The 23,514-nt window shown below is 45.3% G+C and overlaps 1 protein-coding gene across 1 annotated transcript in view; it reads right to left on the reverse strand.

The window, feature by feature from the left end:
- Positions 1-23,514, reverse strand: part of LOC115470563 (protein FAM3B-like) — a 163,306-nt gene that overhangs the window by 15,095 nt on the left and 124,697 nt on the right. The window contains 2 exon segments of the mRNA XM_030203822.1: positions 18,890-18,977; positions 20,492-20,542. Of these exon segments, the coding sequence (XP_030059682.1) occupies positions 18,890-18,977; positions 20,492-20,542 (139 nt within the window).

Raw genomic sequence — 23,514 nt, forward strand, 5'->3', positions numbered from 1 at the left:
CCAGACCTTAATCCCATTGAAAACTTATGGAGGGAGCTGAAGCTGCGAGTTGCCAAGCGACAGCCCAGAACTCTTAATGATTTAGAGATGATCTGCAAAGAGGAGTGGACCAAAATTCCTCCTGACATGTGTGCAAACCTCATCATCAACTACAGAAGACGTCTGACCGCTGTGCTTGCCAACAAGGGTTTTGCCACCAAGTATTAGGTCTTGTTTGCCAGAGGGATTAAATACTTATTTCCCTCTGCAGAATGCAAATAAATTCATATACTTTCCACAATGTGATTTTCCGGATTTAATTTGTGATGTGCTATCTCTCACTGTTACCAATAACCTACCCTTCAATTATGGGCTGCTCATGTCTTTGTCAGTGGGCAAACTTACAAAATCAGCAAGGGATCAAATACTTATTTCCCCCACTGTAGATAACATATTTTTAAAAGAAAGCTTCATTCTCCAAGGACAAGCAGGCCATGTCATACTCATATGCGAGTGACATCATCCACATCACCTAGTGCAGAACACTTTCACAACATATATAGCTTTAAGAGCCCAAGCCAGTGCCCCTTTTGCGCATGCGTGAGTGTCTTCCCACTCACCACGAGAGCGTGGGATCAGCAGTACAGTAAACTAGCTATACAAAAACAAAGGGAGGTGGGAAGGTATGTGAGAATGACAGGCCTGCTGTCAGGTAAGTATCTTGGCTTTCTCCAAGGACAAGTAGGCCATGTCATACTCACATGTGGGAATCCCTAGCGACCAGGCTCACCGAAACCAACAGTAGAACAATTGGAACTTGCAATGGTGAGTGCAAATACTAATTAACCTGAAACTATATATATACTGTGTAAGAGTGCAGCCTGGAACAGAACAAAATGGGCCTAGGAGGGTGGAGTTGGATTCTTAATAAGTATGCACAGTGTTGTAGATTTCAGCGGCGCCATTGCTCCTGATACCGGTTGGAAGTTCGCCCTGCCAGAGTGGCTAAGATGATGTTCTAAAATTAAAAGTTAAAACCCCTGATAACGCATTCAGTGAAACACAGACTTGTGTAGGTTTTGATGGTGTTTGAAATGGAGTGGATAAATCTGTGATTTATGAGAACGGCGGAGTGGTTATTGCCACATCAAGAACATTGTATCGGATCAGACGTCATCTGAGATTCGGACAAGATGTTATTTGAGATACATGTGGGAATCACAATCACTGGAATAAAAGTAATGCAGATAAGTGGACACTAATGTAAAGCAATTGAGATATAATGGACATTTATTAAGGAATGACCTATGGGATTACTGCTGAGAAAAAAAGTGTATTATTTGTATTTGAGTAGCAGTATACCCTAAAGGGAGTAAATATCAGAAGTATTAGATGTTTAAAAAGCTCCATGGTTGTTTGAACCCACATGATTGAATGAAGAATGAATGGTGAGGATGAGTTGGAGTATTGGGTTAATATTATTTAGAAGTTATATAAGATTTTACATCATTTTAATGTTGAGAGTTTTCAATAAAGAAATTTATAGAATTTTCATTAAAGAGTGAGGTAGTTACTTGATAGTTGATATTTTATATTGTAACTAGATTGAAAAAGAGATAGTGATTTGTATGCATATTAATATAAACCTGACTCATTGGTGGCCCTTGAGCACTAGGAGTGAATACCAGTGCTCCATGAAGAGTTAAAGAACTGCAATAGGTGCAGCAGCAGCAGGTTTTTGGAATACCTTGTTGCTCCAGTTATCCTTGAGCACAGAGAGGGGGCATATTTTTAAAAAAATGTATATATATATTTTTTTTTTTAAATCTCCCTCTCTGTCTTTTCAGACAGCTTGCTCTTGACAGAGGAAGGAATAATGAGTGAGAATTCCCACTTACGATGCTGCTGCTGTATGGAAGTCCTGAATTAGCTGAGAATCTGTAGGCTTTGGGGATTTCAAAAGTCAAAATAAATGTAGATATGGTACTGTTTTTTCTGAAGTGAGAATGGCACTCCCTTCAACCTATGTTGAAAGAATCTTGGGTGGAAGATGTGGTCTGCTGCAGTCTGTTTAATCTGCCACAGCTAAGTGATTCATTGCATTGTATTTTATGAGAGACAGTTTGGATATTAGTTAATGCTTTATTTTGGTCACGTAATGAAACATATTTTTGCTTTATGGACACATTTTGAGGTGTGGAAACTGCATTACTTTAAGAAAAATGTTCACAAGCAGGATTACAAGGATGTGTGAACACGGTCACGAACTTAAGCAAAAGAAGCAAATTAAGGTCTATTTTGCTTTCCTGAGGTGCTTTTTAGTACACATGAGTAGAGACACACTGAGTGATCCTATATTATATAAAAATTTTCTCTAGGACATAGTATTTGATTGCATTGCAGTGCCCTGCCCTATTATGTCCTTTAAAGCAATTTAGAACTTTATCAGAGAGTCTTTGTTGTTAATTACGCTATATTCTCTCTGTACAGAACATTGACTTTGTCAAAAAATGTTGAAATTTTGGCAAATCTTTGCAGTACCCCTTACCAAACTCACTGACCATCTGCTGCAGTAGCAAGCAAAGATGTTACAGAAGGGGCCAGGAAGCAGCCAGAGATGGTAGTGGAACTGGAATTGTAGACCTTGTGTATTGGTCCACTGGTTGTTATGGAGAAGAGGACTGAGTCTGAATTTGAAAGCCCCATGCCACATCTGCCTACTAGTAGAGAAATATATTCTGCTCTGAAAAATGTGCAACTTATCTGTGTTGAAGGTCACAGGGCCAAAAGGGACAGAGATCAGAACATTTAGTAGCATCCTTTTGCTTCATAAGGATAGAATGGACTGCACTTACAGGACACACTTTGGAAGCTTCAGTGTAGATTTTGTACTTTTGATACCTTTGTGTGTTCTGAAGATGACCATTCTTTTGGAACTTTCTGACACCTGCTCCTTTGCATTTGGACTTCTTTTACTTATTTATTTAGTTAGTGATTTAGAATTTGAACTTTTACATCAAATCCAATAATCTGAATAGAAATGGAATCACCATGAAACAATATAACAAATTTTAAAAAAGGCATTCCTTTAGAATTGAAATAAAAGAGAAAGGAGAGCCAAGAAAGGACATCAGGAGTATAATACAGAAGAAAAATATTAGACAAATTTAAAACAGGAAAAAGCCTATCTTTTCCCACTACCGAAATGAGCAAACCAAAAAGCTTACTATCCGAAGCAAACCCCAGTATTTTATCCCATGACAATCCTGGATGACCTCTAGCCTAGAGCCACCTCTTTTTATTATCAGTGAAACCCTAAAATTGTGAGGGGGAAGATAAGCTATCCAGCCAAGCCTCCTAAACCCCTGGAGTGCAAGCAGCCTTTAATACTACTTACTACTTAACATTTCTAGAGCGCTACTAGGGTTACGCAGCGCTGTACAAATTAACAAATAAGGACAGTCCCTGCTCAGAAGAGCTTACAATCTAAAGGACGAAATGTCAAGTTGGGGTAGTTTAGATTTCCTGAGAAAAGGTGTAGTGATTAGGTGCCGAAGGCGACATTGAAGAGGTGGGCTTTGAGCAATGATTTGAAGATGGGTAGGGAGGGGGCCCGGCGTATGGGCTCAGGTAGTTTGTTCCAAGCATGGGGTGAAGCGAGGCAGAAAGGGCGAAGCCTAGAGTTGGCGGTGGTGGAGAAGGGTACTGAAAGGAGGGATTTGTCAAGAGAGTGGAGGTTACGGATGGGGACATAAGGGGAGATGAGAGTAGAGAGATAAGGAGGGGCTGCAGATCGAGTGCATTTGTAGGTGAGTAGGAGAAGCTTGAACTGTATGCGGTATCTGATCGGAAGCCAGTGAAGTGACTTGAGGAGAGGGGTGATATGAGTATATCGGTTGAGGCGGAAGATAAGACGTGTGGCCGAGTTCTGGATGGACTGAAGGGGGGATAGATGGCTAAGTGGGAGGCCGGTAAGGAGTAGGTTGCAGTAGTCAAGGCGAGAGGTAATGAGAGAGTGGATGAGAGTTCCAGTGGTGTGCTCGGAGAGGAGGAGGCGAATTTTGCTAATGTTATAGAGAAAGAAGCGACAGGTCTTGGCTATCTGCTGGATATGCGCAGAGAAGGAGAGGGAGGAGTCGAAGATGACACCAAGGTTGCGGGCAGATGAGACAGGGACGATGAGGGTGTTATCAATTGAGATAGAGAGTGAAGGGAGAGGAGAAGTGGGTTTGGGTGGGAACACAATAAGTTCCGTCTTGGCCATGTTTAGTTTCAGGTGACGGTTGGTCATCCAGGCAGCAATGTCAGATAGGCAGGCCAGTACTTTGGCCTGGGTTTCCGCAGTGATTTCTGGTGTGGAGAGATAAAGCTGGGTGTCGTCAGCATAAAGATGATAGTGGAAACCATGAGAAGAGATTAGGGAGCCTAAGGAAGAGGTGTAGATTGAAAAAAGAAGGGGCCCAAGGACAGAACCCTGGGGAACTCCGACAGAGAGCGGGATAGGGGAGGAGGATGAGCCATGAGAGTGCACTCTGAAGGTACGGTGGGAGAGATAAGAGGAGAACCAGGAGAGGACAGAGCCCTGGAACCCAAAGGAGGACAGTGTGTCGAGAAGTAGGTTGTGATTGACAGTGTCAAAAGCGGTGGATAGGTCGAGGAGGATGAGGATTGAATAGTGACCTTTAGATTTGGCGAGGAACAGGTAATGACATCATTTGTTGCTTCTCCCCCAATAGCATCTCCAGAGCAAGAACTGATAGCAGAGAAGGATTTAGTTGAGCAACTCTTGAAGTGCTCTTTGAGCCCAAATACGCAGAGCCCACCTCCAGCGAGAGGAGACGCAGGGTGTCACCCTGATTGCTGAGAAGCAGATGGGTTGTGTGCAGCTTGAGCTGGATTCCAGAATTACAGGAAGCTCATTAGTTTTAGCATCTGCCTCAGGACAGAAAACAGCTGGAGTTCCCCGTAAGAGCAGGGAGGCTCTATCTGCTGTTAATAATCAGAAAGGGGAACCATTTCTGTCAGCTGGGTAATTAGATAATCTGTCCCAGACTGTTAACACTGTTTCAAATAGTGGAAGCGTTTTGGCCCCGCCGATTAAGCCCCCCCCCCCCCCCCCCCCCCCGGTGGTAACTCTAGATGCTATCTGGCTGTACTAGTTCGGCTGGATACGTCAGTAACTAAAACTTCAGAGCAGCCTGCTGCAATTTCTAATAAGTTGGAAGTGAATAAAGCACAACAGGAGGGTACAATTAGTGAAATATCAAAAAAGGTGGCGAAATTGGAACAATCTGTAGAACATGCTAGTCTGCTTAATGTGGTTGTACACGACAGATTTTCCTCACAAAGGAGATTGGAAGTGATGGAAAATAAATTGAGAACTCTCAATTTGAGTTTTTTGACCTTCCCTGAAGTGTCTTTCCAGTTACCTAGGGACACTTTGAAGAAATACTTTGTAGAGTTGTTAAAGATTCCACCTGATTTGCACCCTCCTGTTGCAAGGGAAAATTAGGTTCTTACCTTGGTAATTTTCTTTCCTTTAGTCATAGCAGATGAAGCCATTACGTATAGGTTATGTCCATCAACCAGCAGGGGAGATAGAGAGCACTCAAACTTTCACAGTGCCCTCTTGGCCAGCTAGCTCCACTGCCTCTTCAGTATTTGAAGCTTCCAAAGCAGTATGGCAAACCGCAATGGGAATCACAAGAGCTTTCCTCACAGCGAACGATGGCCCATCACAAGGGCATGAACTCATAAAGGAGGGAATGCACATCCTCCTGGAGGGAATAAACTCATCCTCCTTATTGTATAAGTGGAGGGGAACACACGCGCCTCCTGGAGGGAATCACACATCCTCCCAACACACTGGAGGGAATGAACTCATCCTCCTATTTATAGAACTGGAGGGGAACACACGCGCCTCCTGGAGAGAATCAACACATCCTCCAAAAAAAACATGCTGGAGGGAATGAACACATCCTCCTAAATTTAAACTGAACATGAATCCTGAAGACTGTTTTCCAACTTTCTCCCAAGGAAGGAACTTCAGGAAATTAGAATAGAACCTGAAAAAACAGATTCACAGCATACAGACAATCATACAGGGAGGGCTCATGGCTTCATCTGCTATGACTAAAGGAAAGAAAATTACCAAGGTAAGAACCTAATTTTCCCTTCCTTGTCATCAAGCAGATGAAGCCATTACGTATGGGATGTAACAAAGCAATCCCTAGATAGGGTGGGAACAAGCCACACCACGCGCTAGCACTTGTGCACCAAAACGCGCATCCCTCCTGGCAGCCACATCCAGCCTGTAATGTCGGGCAAAGGAGAGCTTAGAAGCCCATGTTGCTGCACTGCATATCTCTTGAAGAGAGAGTGCTCCAGTTTCAGCCCAAGAGGAAGAAATCGCTCTAGTAGAATGTGCCTTAAAGGCTACAGGCGGAACCCTGCCGGCCAGCAGATAAGCTGAAAAGATAGTTTCTTTGAGCCAGCGGGCAATAGTGGCTTTAGACTCTGGAGACCCTCTGCGAGAACCGGATAGCAAAACAAACAGATGATCAGAAGTCCTGAAAGAGTTAGTAACTCGCAGATACTGCAGCAGAGTCCTGCGCACATCCAAAAGGTGCAGCTGCCCAAAAGATTCTGGAAACTCTTCCTCTGAAAAAGAGGGCAAGAAAATAGGCTGGTTTAGGTGAAAGCCTGAAAACACCTTAGGCATAAAGGAAGGCACGGTCCGAACCGTGACTCCGGACTCCGTGTCTCTACAGGACAGCGCCTGGAGCTCTGACACCCGTCTCGGCGCGGTAATGGCCACCAGAAAAACGGCCTTCAGTGTCAAATCTTTCTCCGATGCTCGCCGAAGCGGCTCAAAAGGAGATGCCTGCAGGGTTTTCAAAACTAGCCCCAGGTTCCAAGCTGGACAGGGTGCTCGCACTGGAGGTCGGAGCCGAAGCACCCCTCTAAGAAATCGTGCCACATATGGGTGAGCAGCCAAAGACACGCCTTCCACCTTACCACGAAGGGAGGCCAATGCTGCCACCTGCACCCGCAGGGAATTATAGGCCAAGCCTTTTTGTACACCTTCCTGCAAAAAGTCCAGAATCGGCGAGACAGGAGCCCGTATTGGAGCAATGGCTCTGGAAGCACACCAAGACTCAAACAGGCACCAAATCCTGGCATAAGCCACGGAAGTGGACCGCTTGCGGGCTTGCAGGAGAGTGGAAATAACTTTATTGGAATAACCTTTATCCCTCAATTGCGCCCTCTCAATAGCCATGCCGTAAGACCAAAGCGGCCGGCGTCCTCCATGGCTACCGGTCCCTGAGTCAACAGGTTCGGTACCAGAAGTAACGGCAGAGGAGCCTCCAGGAGCATCTGTCGGAGGTCTGCATACCAAGGTCTCCTTGGCCAATCCGGGGCAATGAGGACCACTTCTCCTGGGTGCAGCCGAATCCGCAAGAGCAGGCGCCCTATCAAGGGCCATGGGGGAAACACATAAAGAAGACCCGGAGGCCAGGGTTGAGCCAAGGCATCCAACCCCGCCGAGCGAGGATCTCTCCGTCTGCTGAAGAAGCACGGGACTTTGGTATTGGCACTTGTCACCATTAGATCCATCACGGGCTTGCCCCATTTGGCACAGATCTGCAGGAATACTTCGTCTGCCAGATTCCATTCTGCTGGATCGATCTGATGCCTGCTCAGATAATCGGCCTGCACATTGCTCTGACCTGCAATATGAGCTGCCGACAGACACTAAAGATGCAGCTCGGCCCAGTGGCAAATCAGTTCGGCCTGCGCAGCTAGTGCTCTGCACCTTGTTCCGCCTTGTCGATTTATATAGGCCACCGTTGTTGTGTTGTCCGACATCACTCTGACAGCCAATCCTTCCAGGGTCACTTGAAAGGCCAGAAGCGCCTGAAACACCGCTTTCAACTCTAGGCGGTTGATGGACCACTCCGACTCCTCGGGTGTCCATAGACCCTGGGCATGCTTCCCCTTGCAATGTGCGCCCCAGCCCTTCAGGCTGGCATCCGTTACCACTAGGCACCAAACGGGGAGCGTCAGCGGCATTCCTCGCCGCAGCATGCTGTCCAAGAGCCACCACTCCATGCTGAGTCGGGCCGCAGGGAGACAAGTAAGTCTGCATTGGTAATCCTGAGAAATAGGAGACCATCTCCGGAGTAGGGAACACTGTAGAGGTCTCAGGTGCGCTCTCGCCCAGGGCACCACTTCCATCGTGGCTGTCATCGATCCTAGCAGCTGGACAATGTCCCAAGCTCGCGGGCGGGGCATCCTCAGGAGCAGACGGACCTGATTCTGAAGCTTGCACCGCCTTAGCTCGGGTAGGAACACATAGCCCGAGACTGTGTCGAACCTGGCCCCCAAAAATTCTAGAGATTGTGAAGGGGTCAGGTGACTTTTGGCCATATTGACGACCCAGCCTAGAGATTGCAGTACTGAGACCACTCTGGCTGTAGCTTGTAAGCTCTCTGTTGCAGAGTCTGCTCTGATGAGCCAGTCGTCTAGGTACGGGTGAACCCTGATACCTTCTCACCTGAGAAAAGCAGCTACTACCACCATTACCTTCGAAAAGGTTCGGGGAGCTGTGGCGAGGCCAAAAGGCAAGGCCCTGAACTGGAAATGTTTTCCCAACACCGCAAACCTCAGAAACTTCTGGTGCGGGGGCCAAATCGGTATGTGCAAGTAAGCTTCTTTCAGGTCTAGAGACGTGAGAAACTCTCCTGGCTGTACCGCCGCAATGACGGAGCGCAGGGATTCCATGTGAAAATGCCGCACTCTCAAGGACTTGTTCACTTCTTTTAAGTCCAGAATAGGGCGAAAGGACCCACCTTTTCGCGGCACCACAAAGTAGATGGAGTATCGGCCACAGCCTTGCTCGGCGGGAGGCACCGGGGTCACTGCCCCTAACTGAATCAGACCTTGTAAAGTCTCCTCCACCGCCGCCTGCTTGACGGCAGAACCGCATCGGGACTCCACAAACACGTCTCTTACTGGGGCGTTGAATTCTATTCTGTATCCATCTCTGATCAGGTCCAGAACTCACTGATCTGAGGAAATCTTGGCCCACTCCTCGACAAAGAGGGAAAGCCGTCCTCGATGACAGGCATCGAGGAGAGGGCCGGCGCACCATCATTGAGAGGGTCGCCCCTGAACTCCTGGTCTTGAGCCACCGGCTGCGGAACGCTTGTCCGAGCGAAAGGAGTTCCTCTGCTGACCACGGGCACGTGAAGTGAACCCAGCAGGACGCCCCGGGCGGTACCTTCTAGCTTCACGGAAGCGAGGTCTGTACGAGGAGTGGACCGCCTGGTCCTTAGAGGAAGGCCTCTGCCTATCTTCGGGCAAGCGCTGGGGTTTTGAATCACCCAGGCCTTTCACAATTTTCTCCAACTCCTCACCAAATAGGAGAAGTCCTTGAAAAGGCAACTTCACCAACCTTTGCTTAGAGGCCATGTCCGCTGCCCAGTGTCGTAGCCACAGAAGACGGCGAGCCGCCACTGCTACTGCCATTTGTTTAGCCGAAGCTCTGACAAGGTCATAAAGGGCATCAGCCAGAAAGGACAAGGCCACCTCCATCCGCGGAGCCACATCCAAGAAGGGCTCTGCTCCATCACCGGGCTGAGCCACTGCCTGTTGCAGCCAAGCTAGGCAGGCTCTAACAGCATAACAGCTGCATGCAGATGCCCGAACAGTGAGATCTGCAATTTCAAAGGACCGTTTCAATGCTGTTTCCAGCCTACGGTCTTGAACATCCTTCAGGGCAACACCTCCTTCAACAGGGAGGGTAGTTCTCTTTGTCACCGCAGTGACTAGGGCATCCACTGTAGGCATTTGAAAACGAGCCATATGTCCCTCACGCAGAGGGTATAACTGCCCCATAGCCCTGGAAACTCTCAAAGGTCCCTCGGGGTCAGCCCATTGAGCCGAAATAAGCTCTAGGATGGAGTCATGCAAAGGGAAGGCCCGAGCAGCTTTCTTGGTACTAGCCATCCTGGGATTACCCGAGGCCATGCCACTGTCAGGATCTTCAATCGAGAGGGCCTGCAGGGTATCTGAAATAAGCGCTGGCAGCTCATCACGGTGGAAAATCCTCACCGCGGAGGGATCATCCAGATCCTGTGGTAAATCCGCACCTGACTCTGGTTCCTCAGACCAAGAACGTCTGTCAGAGTTCTCCGAATCCTCACACCCCGACCACGGGGGGGAAAAAGGTGCACCACAATCTGAAGGGGGATTAACCCTTCTGCGCTTATCTTTAGGCCAAGCATCCTGGAAAAAAGCCTCACTGGGCAGTCCCAGGCCAGAATCCATCGGGGGGGGGGGGGGGGGGGCAATCAGAGAAGCCTCAGGCGACCCTTGAGGAAGGGCTCTTTTCATCATGTATGCTTTATGCAGCAAAAGCACAAAATCCGGGGAGAAAATCTCACCCTGGGCACCCAAATCCTGTCCGATGCTAGCCACTCCTGAAATAACCTCATCTCGAGGTGCCCCACCCGGCTCAGGTCTCTCCGTATTCACGGAGGCTGCGCCATGCGGTGTATGCAAAATGGCGCCCGCTGCCAGCTCAGAGCGGGAAGAAACATCGCTCGCCATGCTCGGGCCGGCTCCTACGCCAGAACAGCACGATTTACAGAGCCCTGCTACTGATTTGCGCTTGCCACAAGTGGAACAGCACTTTACATTGTCCGCAGCCATCGCCGAAAAACGGCAGTAAAATCCAAAATGGCGGTTTCGCTCCAAAATCGCCCCAATCGCTGGCCCACCCCAGAGGAGTTGGAAAATACTCTTACCTCAAAGGATCTAGTGTACAACTACGATCCTGCTGAAAATCAGGTCAAAAACCTCTGTTCCAACGTCTCTGCGTTTAAAAAAACGCAACGCGACTTTTTTTTTTTTTTAAGCTGTGAGGAAAGCAGAGGTATTGAAGACTCCGGAGGCTCAGATGAGTGGGAAAGGGCGAACCTATATGCCTGCATCCACTGTTGGTGGGTAAGGACAGGGAAAGCAAGGCAATATGTCCACATCCACAGAGGTATGGGTAAGGCAGGGAAAGGGCTAACCTATGTGCCTTTAAAGGGAGGCTGCTATAGCCTCCAACACCCCGGTTAACAACTGGCAAGCCAGGAACCACCTCCCAGCAGATTTTTCTGGAGCTCGAACAAGCTGTAGCCACCCTGCTAGGGGAGATAGAGAATACTGAAGAGGCAGTGGAGCTAGCTGGCCAAGAGGGCACTGTGAAAGTTTGAGTGCTCTCTATCTCCCCTGCTGATTGATGGACATAACCCATACGTAATGGCTTCATCTGCTTGATGACAAGGAAAGTGTTATTTCTTGCTCGGTGAGATCTTGGCAAGGGAGCAATGAGAGAGCTGATATTTCCAACGATTGTCTTGATGTATGAGCCATCCTGGAATGATCTTTGGATGAAGAGACTAATAGAGCACCTTATTGGTAGCATTTGTGTTTGAGCAAGACAAAGATAAAATGTTTACTTTGGTCTCTCATAATCGGTCTGCTTTGTTTCTAGGTCAGAAATTGTGGTTATTTCTTGATTTGTGTAGAATAAAATGAGAAGGAAGAAATTCTTAGCTATAGCCCAGAAGGCGTGGAGGGGCATAATCGAAAGGGACGCCCAAGTTTTGTTGAGGACGTCCTTGCAAAACGTCGCGATGGAGGGGCGCGGAAACCCATATTATCAAAACAAGATGAATGTCCATCTTTTCTTTCGATAATACAGTCAGGGACGCCCAAATCTTGAAACTCAGGTCGTCCTTAGAGATGGTCATTCCTAGACTTTGTCGTTTCTGATTTTTCGGAGATAATGGAAACCAAGGACGCCCATCTCAGAAACGACCAAATGCAAGCCCTTTGGTCATGGGAGGAGCCAGCATTTGTAGTGCACTGGTCCCCCTGACATGCCAGGACACCAACCAGGCAACCTGCAGTGGACTTCATAAAATGCTCCCAGGAACATAGCTCCCTTACCTTGTGTGCTGAGCCCCCCCCCAACCCCCCTAAAACCCACTACCCAGAACTGTACACCACTACCATAGCCCTTACAGGTGAAGGGGGACACCTAGATGTGGGTACAGTGGGTTTCTGGTGAGTTTTGGAAGGCTCGCTGTTTCCTCCACAAATGTAACAGGTAGGGAAGGGGATGGGCCTGGGTCCGCCTGCCTGAAGTGCACTGCACACACTAAAACTACTCCACGGACCTGCATGCTGCTGTGATGGACCTGAGTATGACATCTGAGACTGGCAGGAAATATTTTAAAAGATGTTGTTTTGAGGGTGGAAGGGAGTTAGTGATCACTGGGGGAGTAAGGGGAGGTCATCCCGATTCTCTCTGGTGGTCATCTGGTCATTTCGGCCACCTTTTTGTGCCCTGGTCATAAGAAAAACAGGACCAGGTAACGTCGTCCAAGTGCGACGCCCTTTTTTTCCATTATGGGTCGAGAACGTCCATGTGTTAGGCATGCACAAGTCCCGCCTTCACTACACTTCTGATATGCCCCCTTGAACTTTGGCTGTCCCTGCGATGGAAAGCAGTTGGGGACGTGCAAAATCGGCTTTCGATTATACCGATTTGGACAATCCTGTGAGAAGGACGCCCATCTTCCGATTTGTGTCGAAAGATGGGCGTCCTCTTTCAAAAAATGAGCCTGATTATGCGGAGAATGCAGGTGTTTATTATATTCTCTTGTAAGCGTATTGTGACTTATGATTCTCATAGGTATATTTTCTTTGGACCTGCATTTGTATTTTTAAAGCCACTGCACAGGGGAGGTGGATGAAAGTTCCACTAAACAGAATCTGCTGGAATGGGCAGTCAGCTGATCTCTGCACAGACTGAAGCCTTTCTTTCTTCATGCCTGGCTAAAAGCAGTCTCTTTTCCTCCTCTAGATGGCTTTAAAGTTTGAGAAGGCTTTCTCTCTGGGTTCATGGAAACATACAAGCACAGTGCTTATAAGCAGTTCACTTCTAATCAGATCCGAGCTAGATTAAACATACAAAGTGGAAAGAAAATGGCTTCTCTGGGGCATGTTTTGTGTTTGTATGTTGACTAAAAGTTTTTGGAGAACAGCAGTAGAATATTTAAGTGGTGGCTTAGGAAAAAGGGAGGTTGTAGTGCTGGGTCTACAACTATTTCATGATTTAAATTCAATGCCTGGTGGTGTATGAAAGGGGGAAGGGTTGTTGCTCTTTTTATCTCACCCAGAATGTAAACTGCACTGAACCCTGGAAAGGGGATATTAGCGGTATACAAGAATTGATTTGATTATTGAAGAAGGCTTTTCTTCTAAGGCAAAAGTGTGTGTTGATCGAATAGAGAATGAAAGAATCCCCAAATCTTATACAATGGAAAAATGAACTGCTCCAATTGTTGAAATATGAATAAATTGATACTTTAATGGGATCACCAGGTCAATAGAGGAATTTTAAGCAGATTTGGGCACCATTATGGAATAGCCTAAACAGTGGCGTACCCAGACCTCGATGTAGAGGGAATCCAGATCCCAAAGTGTGTGTGTGTGTGTGGGGGGGGGGGGGGGGACATTTTGGCCTGCCTCCCCGCTGCTGCCCCCCTCCCCGCCACCGCTTCCTCTTCACATACCTTGGCTGGCAGGGTTGGGGACCCCTGCCAGCTGAAGCATTTGACCAGTGCTGGTCTCTGCCGCATTGCCTGCCCTGCTCTTCCCCTTATGACACGTGCAGCCAAACCAGGGGCCCCAGAGCTAATTTTGGGGAACCCACGCCCCCATGCCCCCCCCCCCCCCCGTAGCTACACCACTGGCCTAACACAACTAGTGTGCAATCTCTTGTTGAATATATAATAGTAGATACGGTAAGGTAGGTAGGGATGAGATGGGAATAGGGAGGAAATACAATTCCAGTCACAGAGAAGCAGTATTTGGCTGATTTATGGTTCTTGTACTGTTGAAAGGGCAAGAGTAATAAGGAAGGTAGTAGGATATACTGGGAACAGGGGGAGAAATATAGAAGACAATGAAAGTAAAAATAAAAATATTATTTTTTTCCAACTATATAACAAAGAACTGGACTCTGGATGAATATTTAGAAAGATGTTTCATAATTGTATGTATTGCATGAGTTTCTGAGTACAGCAACTGGACTGTGTTTCTCTGTTTTTCTATATAATTAAAATATGATTTTAAAAAATCATACAGAGTGAGTATCAAAGTTCTGGATGTTTTTGCCACACTGCACCAGAGGCACATTCCTAACTCTGGTTAGAACATATCCAAAAACATAAAAATAATAATTTAATTCTACTGTATGAAAATGTTGAACAGCGTCGGAACACACAGAAGATGAACCTCTCAGTTTGTAGAAAACTTTGTTTTCGTGTCTGTTCAGCAGAGGGGGCAGGGGGAACTGCTGCAAATGAGAAGGGCCGCAAATGCTCATAACTTTGCACTTGGCTCTGGGAGAACTGTTCTTTCCCAGCAACGTGTCATGACATCACCCACTTGTGCATGACTCAGTCCTGTTTATCAGTAGAAAACAGCTCTTTTCAACACATTTGTAAGTGATATTGTATATGAGCTGTCAAGAAAGATTTGTCTTTTTGTGGTGGATTATATCAAAATCTGAAATAGGGCAGTCACTGAGGAAGGTGTGGAAAATATCACAAAGGATCTAGCAAGCAGGGGTTCTCAACCCAGACCTTAGGACACACCTAGTCAGTCATGTTTTCAGGATATCCACAATGAATATGCATTTGTCCTTAAGTAACCACTATACTAATTAGATACATTTGTAATTTATTGTATGCTTGTATCAAATCTTTACTGTGCAAAACCATTTACCATGATTATTATCATATCCTATTTTCCTCTAATGATACTATCCAATCATTCTATCCAATCATACCATGCCTAATTATACAGATCCCAATTATGATACAACTTTTCAAAGAATTTTAAGACCATGCGATTTAACATATGTTAACAATCTTTTTCTTATTGATTTTATGACCTGATAATTCAATGGTCCTACTATAGATTACTTTAGATATATTCAGTCAAATCTCCAAAAGCACTTTTCCAATCGTATATTCATCTGTCTCCACATTAGGCTGTTACCGTTGGGTTGTTGACATCAGAGATATCCCAAACTAGGAGGGATAATCTGTGTATTACCCAATGGACCAGGCATTTTTAAGATCAGAGGTATAATCAATAAACATTGGCCCATGTTGGGTATTTTGGATGGGTTTGAAGAAAAACCCAGATATGCATATACCAGGGGTAGAAACATTGGGGAATTACTAAAGACAGGTGAAGGCAGATGCAGGAGAAAAAGGGGGCCACTCTAGGTGCAAAGAGTGTGTGTATTGCCCGTATGCTTCACAGACAGAATGGATATTGATTCCAAATCAAATTCATGCTAAAAAATATTTCTTACAAGATAAAACTGACTGTGAATCTGATATGGTTGAATATGCAGTAACTTGCCCGTGTGGCCTAAGGTATATCGGGCAAACAATAAAAAAAAGTAAAATTATGTATGGCACAATATTTAAGTAACATTAGATTACTAAAAACGGATATGCCATTGGTAGAACATTGGATTACTGAGAGCCATTCTATAGAAGAGTTCAGATTTGTAGTGCTGGTACAATTTAGAGTAGGGGAAATGATGTGCAAGGAACAATGATTCATCTTTGAATGGCGCACAGTATACCCCACAGGTCTCAATAAAGAAGTGGATTGGGCAAGCCTGTGAATTGGATTAATGAGGGAGGAGCCATTGCTTTTTAGATGTAGTTAAATACAGTGAGCGCATGCGCTGGCGTTTCACGAACAGCGGCGCCATTGTTCACAGATTCTTGAGGAGGATTAAACCTGCATGAGCAGCTGGAGTGAAACTGGAGGTACATAATTTGTATAAGAAGGAACTATAGGGTGTAATGAGAGATGAATATTATTAGAATTGATGATATATGTTTACCATGACATCAGTTCTATTTTCCTCATAGTTAAAACCCTGATGATGCCTTCGGATGAAACGCATCGATTGCATAGGGTTTGACGGTGCTGGAAGCTGTTATTAAATCAACTTAATGTGAATTCATGCAAGTAATTGAGAACCAACAAGAAATAACAGTTTATTTGGATACAAACACAGAAAAAGACTATTAAGTGAAGAGACTATATTATTGTAAGCACTACAACATTGGAGAAGCCCGTTATATATATCAATTGATGACATCAGGACAATCAGGAGACAAAGTATTTATTGTCCAAACGGTAACGACCTAATGTGGAGACAGATGAATATGCGATTGGAAAAGTGCTTTTGGAGATTTGACTGAATATATTTATAGTAATCTATAGTAGGACCATTGAATTATCAGGTCGTAAAATCAATAAGAAAAAGATTGTTAACATATGTTAAATCGCATGGTCTTAAAATTCTGTGAAAAGTTGTATCATAATTAGGCATGGTATGATTGGATAGTATCATTAGAGGAAAATAGGATATGATAATAATCATGGTAAATGGTTTTGCACAGTAAAGATTTCATACAAGCATACAATAAATTACAAATGTATTTCATTAGTATGAGCAATGTCGGCAGCAGGAAGAGAGGCAGCCAAGTTCTCTCCTACTGAGGCAGCACTGGGGCAGTTCTGGCAGCAGATCTCATCAGCTGGCAGGGAGTAGGCATCCGAGTCAAAGGGTACTCCAGTAGTGGAGGGGTCCTGAGCCCAAAGTAGGGGGCCCAGGCCCCCAAGGTCCCCCACTGCTACACCACTGGTGTGGAGTGATCACATCTGATGACCTTAAGGTGGCCAAACAGGTAGATGACGGCAAAGCCATATATTTTGGTGTATTGGGAGAGCAAAGGCCAGTAGGAAAAAGGATGTAATAATGTCTCTATTTAAGTTTCTGGTGACCCGGCATTTGAAATACTGTGTGCAAACTGGACACTGCATCTTCAAAAGGATATAAACCAGATGGAGCTGGTCCAGATGGTGGCCATTAAAAGGGTCCATGAATTTTAACCTAAAGCTTATGAAGAAAGACTGTAAGATCTAAGTATGTATACTCTGGAAGAAAGGCATGATAGGGGAGATGAGAGAAAGATTTAAGTAACGCCAAGGTATAAATGCATAGTTATACTTCAACTGTAAGAGGTTCTGGAACAAGAACTCATAGAATGAGAGAGAAAGGGGCTAGACCCAGGAGTAATCCAGAAAAACAATTTCTTTATGGAAAGGTTGGAACAGCCTGCCACTGGAGATGGTGGAGATAAGGATACTATCTGAATTCAAGAAATCATGGGATAAGCACAGAGAATCGCTGAGGAAGAGACTGTATAGCTTAATAGTTACATAGTAACATAGTAGATGATGGCAGAAAAAGACCTGCACGGTCCATCCAGTCTGCCCAACAAGATAACTCATATTTGCTACTTTTTGTGTATACCCTACTTTGATTTGTACCTGTGCTCTTCAGGGCACAGACCGTGTAAGTCTGCCCAGCACTATTCCCACCTTCCAACCACCAGCCCCGCCTCCCACCACCGGCTCTGGCACAGACCGTATAAGTCTGCCCAGCACTATCCCCGCCTCCCGCCACCGGCTCTGCCACCCAATCTCGGCTAAGCTCCTTAGGATCCATTCCTTCTGAACAGGATTCCTTTATGTTTATCCCACGCATGTTTGAATTCCGTTAGAAAATAGAAAATATTGTTTTGGGCGTGTGTCAAAAATGGAATTACCACCCAGAGCACGTGGTAGCCAGGTGGTAGTGGAAATTTGATGCCCGTTGGATGTATGTAGATGCCTACTCGCCTTTGTGAAAGGGCCCTGCCTCCCAACCACCGGCTCTGGCACAGACCGTACAAGTCTGCCCAGCACTATCCCTGCCTCCCAACCACCAGTCCCACTTCCCACCACCGGCTCTGGCACAGACCGTATAAGTCTGCCCAGCACTATCCCCGCCTCCCAACCACCAGCCCCGCCTCCCGATCTTGACTAAGCTCCTGAGGATCCATTCCTTCGGCACAGGATTCCTTTATGCTTATCCCACGCATGTTTGAATTCCGTTACCGTTTTCATTTCCACCACCTCCCGTGGGAGGGCATTCCAAGCATCCACTACTCTCTCCGTGAAAAAATACTTCCTGACATTTTTCTTGAGTCTGCCCCCCTTAAATCTCATTTCATGTCCTCTCGTTCTACCATCTTCCCATCTCCGGAAAAGGTTCGTTTGCGGATTAATACCTTTCAAATATTTGAACGTCTGTATCATATCACCCCTGTTTCTCCTTTCCTCCAGAGTATACATGTTTAGTTCAGCAAGTCTCTCCTCATACGTCTTGTAACGCAAATCCCATACCATTCTCGTAGCTTTTCTTTGCACCGCTTCAATTCTTTTTACATCCTTAACAAGATACGGCCTCCAAAACTGAACACAATACTCCAGGTGGGGCCTCACCAACGACTTATACAGGGGCATCAACACCCCCTTTCTTCTGCTGGTCACACCTCTCTCTATACAGCCTAACAACCTTCTAGCTAAGGCCACCGCCTTGTCACACTGTTTCGTCGCCTTCAAATCCTCAGATACTATCACCCCAAGATCCCTCTCTCCGCCCGTACCTATCAGACTCTCCCCGCCTAACACATACGTCTCCCATGGATTTCTATTCCCTAAGTGCATCACTTTGCATTTTGCATAGTTGATGTGGAGGGGCAGACTGGATAGGTTGTGTGGTTTTTAACTGTTGTCATTTTTGTTCTGTTATATAGGTTTTGATGCACTATTTCAGTAACCTCTCTCTGTTCATGACAAATAGCCAAAGTTCAAGGACAGAGGCCATAGTAACGCCAGCCTTGTCTATACTCTTACTTACTTGGTAGCTGCTTCATCATGGGTGACTATAAGGATGATGGCTTTTTCGGGAGTTTCTTTCAGGAATTTGACCACTTCTCCAGAGACTTCTATCAATGAAAAATTAAATCGTTATATCTTAATCTTTAATGCACGTGGATTTGCCTGCAGATCAGCACTATAACACTAGAAGTGTAAGCGGGCAGTTTTCAGCCTGCATCATCAAAGGCATGTTTCCTTAGTCTGTGAGAAAAACAAGGGGGAAAAAACACACACACACAGGATAGTTCCCTGCAGCTATTCTTCACCTAACTCACATTCAAAAAATAATTTTGGCCATGGACATTGATTTCAGCAGTGGTTGGAGTCCAATATTTTAAACGAAATGGTAGATTAGAGACAGGTTGAAAACTTCTATAAATCTTGTGAATGCTCAAAATAATATCTGGAAGGCAGTGAAAGTTGGTTGTATTTGCACCATCAGATGTCACCCACTTGTGTGGCTGATTCATTTTGCTTATCAACATAAAATACCCAGGTGATATGATCAGAAATCTAATGTTATATTTTCATCAATTTCAAAGAAAAGGGTGCTGCTGCTGGCAACTGTGGCAATTTCATCTGTTCCATTCCCCAACCTGCTTACCGTTTTCCTCCTTGCTCTTTCCCAAGGCCTGAACTACTGCATCTGCCTTTTTTCTCTCTCCTGGGTTCTTTGCTTACACCCTATGCTGTCTATTAAAATGTTTTATTTATTTATTTCTTACATTTGTATCCCACATTTTCCCACCTATTTGTAGGCTCAATGTGGCTTACATAGTGCCGGGGCGGCATTTCCAGACTCCGGTGTAAACAAATACATTGTAGTATACTATGCCATACTTGTACTGTTATTTGAATATTTTTACTGCTGTAATTGCTTATCTGAATTCCTTCAAAAAGGTAGTAAATAAATTCTAATAAATAGATTTTTCCTTTTACTATTTGTAGCTTAACATAAGGCTCCTCCCATGTTCCAATCTGCTGCCACTGTCACCTCCACCTGTTCTCCTTCCTGAGCTCCAATCTGTGCCTAGTGACTCCTCCTGCCTTCTGTTCCAGTTCCATTCTGCAACCTCCCCTTCCTTCCCTCTCAGAACTTAATCATCCACTGCAGCCACTGCCACCTCTTCGTTCCTTACTGGACCACAATCTGCTGTTGCATCCTCCTTTCTTCCCTCAGCCTGATCAGTTACTGCAGTCAAAACTGCTGCTGCTGAATTCTCCACAGGCCCTTATTTGCTGCTGCCAGCAACTGTGTGGCAATTTCATCTCTACGATGCCCCAATCTCATATTGCTTCCTCCTTGCCAAGGCAACCATGTTTTGCATTGTTTTTGCAGTAGCTAGTAATTATGCATGTTTTCTTTGAACTAAACTGCTCATGATAATATTGAGTCCTCGTACATTATTCCAGGATTACACCACCACCAGTCAGCCTGATTAGTCTCAACATTTCCTTCTTCCACATGCCCCCTAGAGACCACAGCAGGAAGAACAATTCCCCTGGTCACTCCAGAACAAAAAATACTCATCTCTAAGGTTTCACCTTCCTATGTTCCTAGGGAAAACAGACTCATTCTTACCCTTTTCATATGTGTCAAAACATTTAGTTTGTATAACCTTTCCTGTTCCATCTGAAAGTAAAGTGAAAGAGACCATTTATAAAAATCACACTGTTATTTTTTAATCAGTCTTTATCCAATTTTATTCTAGCCAGGGCCACTGAGAGATTGAGCCAGGCCCGGGATAGGACAGCCGCTACTGCCCCCCCCCCAAGACTGTCTCTGTCAGCATCCCCCAGACCGCCACATAGCCAGACCACAAAAATTAGGGCTGGGGTGGGGGGGGGGCACATTTTGCCCTACCTCACTGCCCCCCGCCGCAACTCCATATACCTTAGCTGGCGGGGGACCCAAGCCCGTCAGCAGAAGCCTTCCTCCAGCTCTGCTCTCCACTGCATTGCCTACCCTGTGGCTACATTTCCCCTCATGTCACGCATGAAGCACGACGTGAGGGGAAAAGTAGCCACAGGGCAGGCAATGTGGTGGAGAACAGCACTGGAGGAAAGCTTCTGCTGGCGGGGCTTGGGGAACCCCGCCAGCCAAACCAGAGACCCCAAAGCCCTATGTCTGCTCCTCCCCAGCCTCTAAATGGGGGCCCAGAACTGGAGTTTTCTCTCTCCTGCTCCTGACGGGACACAATCACCCGGGTCCCCTCAGGAGCAGGAGAGACAAAGACCCCGGCTCCAGCACCCTTTGGAGGCCGGACCCAGAGAATACTTGCCCCCCTGCACCCCCCCCCCCCCCCCCCCCCCCCCCCCCCCCCCGCTTCTCGGTGGCAACTGAGCTATAGCTATGTGTTTGAGAGAAAAATAAAAGACATTTCAGTTAGGAGCATTCACAAAACAGAGATCTGAAATAAATTGTGGAACATTTGTAGATAAGCAAAACTTGTAGACTGTAGGCCATCAAAACTAGAAAGAGAATAAACACTGTGTAATGTTAAATATAGGAATTATCCTTATGTTTGTCTTAAAAGGCTGTGCACCCAATGCTCCTGCTTACTTATACAAACTTTTAGTCCCCTACTCTCCCTCACGACATCTTCAGTCCTCTTCAGGAAACCTCCTTTGTGTGCCACCTTCCTCCGCTCTTCACTTATCACTATCGTGTGCCACAGCTTTCAGTTACTTAGGTCCTAGGATGTGACATGATCTTCCCTCCTCTCAGAGTTGATATGGCTCTGCAATTATTTACCCCTGGATTCTATATAGCACAACCTAAGTTGTGCACACCAATCCAGTCATATTCTGGATTTGAATGTGCAACTTAATTAGTTAACAAGCCAACCTGCGCCAATAATTGCACTTAAACAATTGACACTAATTGGCATTAATTAGAATTACATGTAGAATTGTCTAAGCGTATTCTGCAATGTGATGTGCGTAAATTCTAAGTAACAGTTGAAAAGGGGGCGTGGCCATTGAATGGGTGGGTCGTGGGAGTTTCTAAATCTATACATGTCATTATAGAATACACAAAGTCCACGCGTAATTTAAGCGTCAGCATTTACGCCAAATTTTACTTGGTGTAACTGCCCACGACTAAATTTAGTTGTGTAGACCAGCACTGGGCGCATTCTATAACAGCACAGAAATTTAGGCTTATTCTATAAAATATGCATAGGTGTATTTCATTTCAGTGCTGAATTTTTAGGCATGATATATATATAATCTAGTCCTTAAGGTCTTCCTCAAAACCTTCCTTTTCTCATCCTCTTTTTCCTCTACAGATCTTAGATCTTTGCTTGCCCCTCCTCCCCCCAGTTTCTTTCTGCTTTAGCTTGTTATAAACCGCTTAGTTGTCTGTATGGGATCAATTTGCGGTATATCAAATGCCTGGAAATAAATCCCCTCCCTCCACCTTTAAAAGCAAATTCTCTCCCTCCAAATTTACCCCCTTTTTCTTTTGAAGAAATGGGGATAAAAGCCAAGTTGTACATTAAACAGAGAGCACTTTGTTTCTTTCTAATCTTTTCTTCACCTTTGCCGAGCTCTATTGGTTCAATGTGAGAGACGAGGGCTTTGGGCATTATGGGAGCAACTCAATAACTTGGCACCTCTATTATGCTTTACTTCTATTACTCTTTCCGGCTGTACGTGATGTTAGGTTTAAGAGTCTGTTGTCAACTTCTATTTCTTACAAGGCAGTATTATTTTGGAATTTATTACCTTTACAACTTCGAATGATGAGAAATTATTTACTTTTTAGGAAGTCATTGAAGGCTTTTATTTCAGAAATATTTAATGCATTATTTTGAGTATGTGGTTCTTTAGTTTTCATGTTTATTGCACTTAGAAATGTTGATTTGTTGATCTGAACATATGGTTCACTTCTTTTTTAAATTCTGTGATCCGCTTTGAACTATCACAGTATTAGCAGGATACAAGTCCAGTGTAAAGTAAAGAGATGTATGAAACTTACAGCTCTCTATGTCCCATCCATGCTCCTCCCCTGTGTAATATGCACTGTGTGAGTTTAAATGGGTATTTGCGGAATAGCACTTCAGAAGAATACTGGCATTTACATGTGTCTATGTAAACATACACACACGTTACTATTCTAAACATTGATAGATCTCAGTTGGCTAATATTCAACTGGGCCAATATTCAGCCCACGGAAGGCAGCCTACATAAGTGTCGTGATCAGCGCTGACCCCGGCTATTCAATGCCAGGCTATTTCCAGTGACAGGCATTAAATATTTGGGTTTATTTGGATGCTAAAAAGTTAACTGGCTATGCGGATAGTCAGCGCTAACCGGTTAACTTATTAGTGGTCAAAAATAGGCCTGTAGGCAGCCTATTTTGAGCTAGCTGGTTTGGTGCTGAATATTAACCAGTTATCTCTCGCTGATCTTCGACTGAATATCCGTGGTTAGGTGCTTAAACGCTATTTGACCGGCCTATAGGTCAGTGAATTTATGACTTACTTCTCGTTGAACTGGTAGGTTTGGAAGACTAGAAGGTGTACTGCTTGTCAGTTTTCATGTTTCCTATATCTTGTCCTTTAAACCTTCTTTATCTATCCTCTCCTGTGTTAACTAAC

The sequence above is a fragment of the Microcaecilia unicolor genome, chromosome 5, assembly GCF_901765095.1.
Source record: "Microcaecilia unicolor chromosome 5, aMicUni1.1, whole genome shotgun sequence".
NCBI lineage: Eukaryota > Metazoa > Chordata > Amphibia > Gymnophiona > Siphonopidae > Microcaecilia > Microcaecilia unicolor.